General features: G+C 44.7%; 1 protein-coding gene across 1 annotated transcript; it reads left to right on the forward strand.

Moving 5' to 3' along the window:
* The first annotated feature begins 292 nt into the window (after positions 1–292).
* On the forward strand, positions 293–1,666 carry LOC138099391 (olfactory receptor 4D1-like). Its single transcript, XM_068996586.1, has one exon. It carries the CDS (start codon positions 324–326, stop codon positions 1,311–1,313), a length of 990 nt encoding a protein of 329 aa, XP_068852687.1. The 5' UTR covers positions 293–323; the 3' UTR covers positions 1,314–1,666.
* The last annotated feature ends 159 nt before the right edge of the window (positions 1,667–1,825 follow it).

The following is a 1,825-nucleotide window of genomic DNA, read 5'->3' on the forward strand; positions in this document are numbered from 1 at the left end:
GGGGAGACCTTATTTCTGTGTATAACTAGCTGATGAGATGAGGGTACAGAGGAGATGGAGCCAGACACTTCCTGGAGCAGTACAACAGTAAGATGAAAGGCAACAGACACTAACTGGAACATCCTAAGTTCTCCCTAAATGTAAGGGAGTTTGTTTGTTTTTCCTATAAGACTGGCCATACACTTGAACACTCCAGAGTTTGTGAGACTTGATGACTTCCAGAAATCCCTCCCAACATTCTATGATTCTATGTTTTAATAATTCTATAGTCCAACACACATTTATAGTCATCTTTATTGCTCTTGTTGGTGCAGGGATAAAGAATGGAATTAAAGAACATCACCACTACGGTGACAGAATTTGTCCTGTTGGGCCTGACACAGAATCACAAGCTGCAGTATTGTCTCTATGTGATCTTCTTTCTCATCTATGTAATTACCTGGCTAATGAACTTCACCATCATTGCCATGGTGGCTGTGGATCAGCAGCTCCACACACCCATGTACTTTCTCCTGGCCAACCTCGCTTTCCTTGACATCAGCGATTCCTCGGTCAACACTCCCAAACTGCTGTCAGGCCTCCTCACCCAGCATACAACGATCTCATTCACTGAGTGCTTCCTCCAGATGTTCTTCTTCCATTTCATTGCAGGAGCAATGTCTTTTTTACTCGTAGGGATGACAGTTGATCGGTTCGTGGCCATCTACGAGCCGCTGCGCTACCTGGCTATCATGAACTGGAACGTGTGCTCAGGGTTGGTGGCAGCTGCGTGGTTCGCTGGATTTCTTCATTCTGTTATACAAACTGGTTTTCTTCTTCAGCTACCATTCTGTGGCCCAAATGTACTGGACAATTTCTACTGTGATGTCCCTCAAGTCATCAAACTAGCCTGCACTGACACTCGCAGGGCTGAGCTACAGATGGTGTTTAACAGTGGAGGGATCCTCATTACCCTGTTTGTAATCTTGATTATTTCTTACATTGTCATCTTGCTTAAGATAAGGATGTGCATCACAGAAGGGAAGCGAAAAGCCCTGTCTACCTGTGGGACACAGATAACTGTTGTGAGCTTAATATTCATCCCCTCCATCTTCACCTATGCTCAGCCTGATAAGAAACACCTTAGGGACAAGGTGGCCTCCATTGTTTATACTGTGGTCACTCCCATGCTAAACCCAATGATCTACACATTGAGAAACACTGAGATGAAAAAGGCCATGAGGAGAACACTGAGGAAAATATTTCTGTCAGGAGGCATACAGAAACCACATCGGACAGCAGATCCAAGGACATCAAATCTGGTGTTTCCATGACAAAACTCTGTTCACCACTGATATCCCTGCTCCTTCAGTAAGTGAGCAACTTCCTAGATGTGAGATAGGGACAACATTCACCTCCCATCAGTTTAGGAAGGTCAGACACATGTTTTCTCATCCTCCATGGAGTATGGTATAATGTTTAGGGCCTAATAAAAGTTGTTTGTAATAAATCACCTACAAAGACATCACCACGACACACCCTGGATACTGACCATGCAAGGGGCCCTACCCACACCCTTGTTCTCTCCTGTGGAAATCCCAGCTGAGCCTTCCACTCCAGCACATCTCACTTCTCTTTAGCAATCCAGTGTAGTTTCACCTCTAAGTTAGCACTGATGCCTTAAGGAACCTGGAATTAAAACAACACACTTTTGAGGTGATATTGGTATAGGAGGTAATATAAAGGCTGGTCTTTATTGGAGGCCTCCAGGGGCAGACATGGAAAGTGTCCACAAAATGCCCACCCTCCCCCAGGGTGAATACAGTTTGGTAAGTTTAGCAAATCA

The sequence above is a fragment of the Aphelocoma coerulescens genome, chromosome 27, assembly GCF_041296385.1.
Source record: "Aphelocoma coerulescens isolate FSJ_1873_10779 chromosome 27, UR_Acoe_1.0, whole genome shotgun sequence".
NCBI classification, from domain to species: Eukaryota; Metazoa; Chordata; class Aves; order Passeriformes; family Corvidae; genus Aphelocoma; species Aphelocoma coerulescens.

Excerpts from the sequence above, each read along its gene's own strand:
- LOC138099391 (XM_068996586.1), top strand. The coding sequence starts at position 324 with ATGGAATTAAAGAACATCACCACTACGGTGACAGAATTTGTCCTGTTG.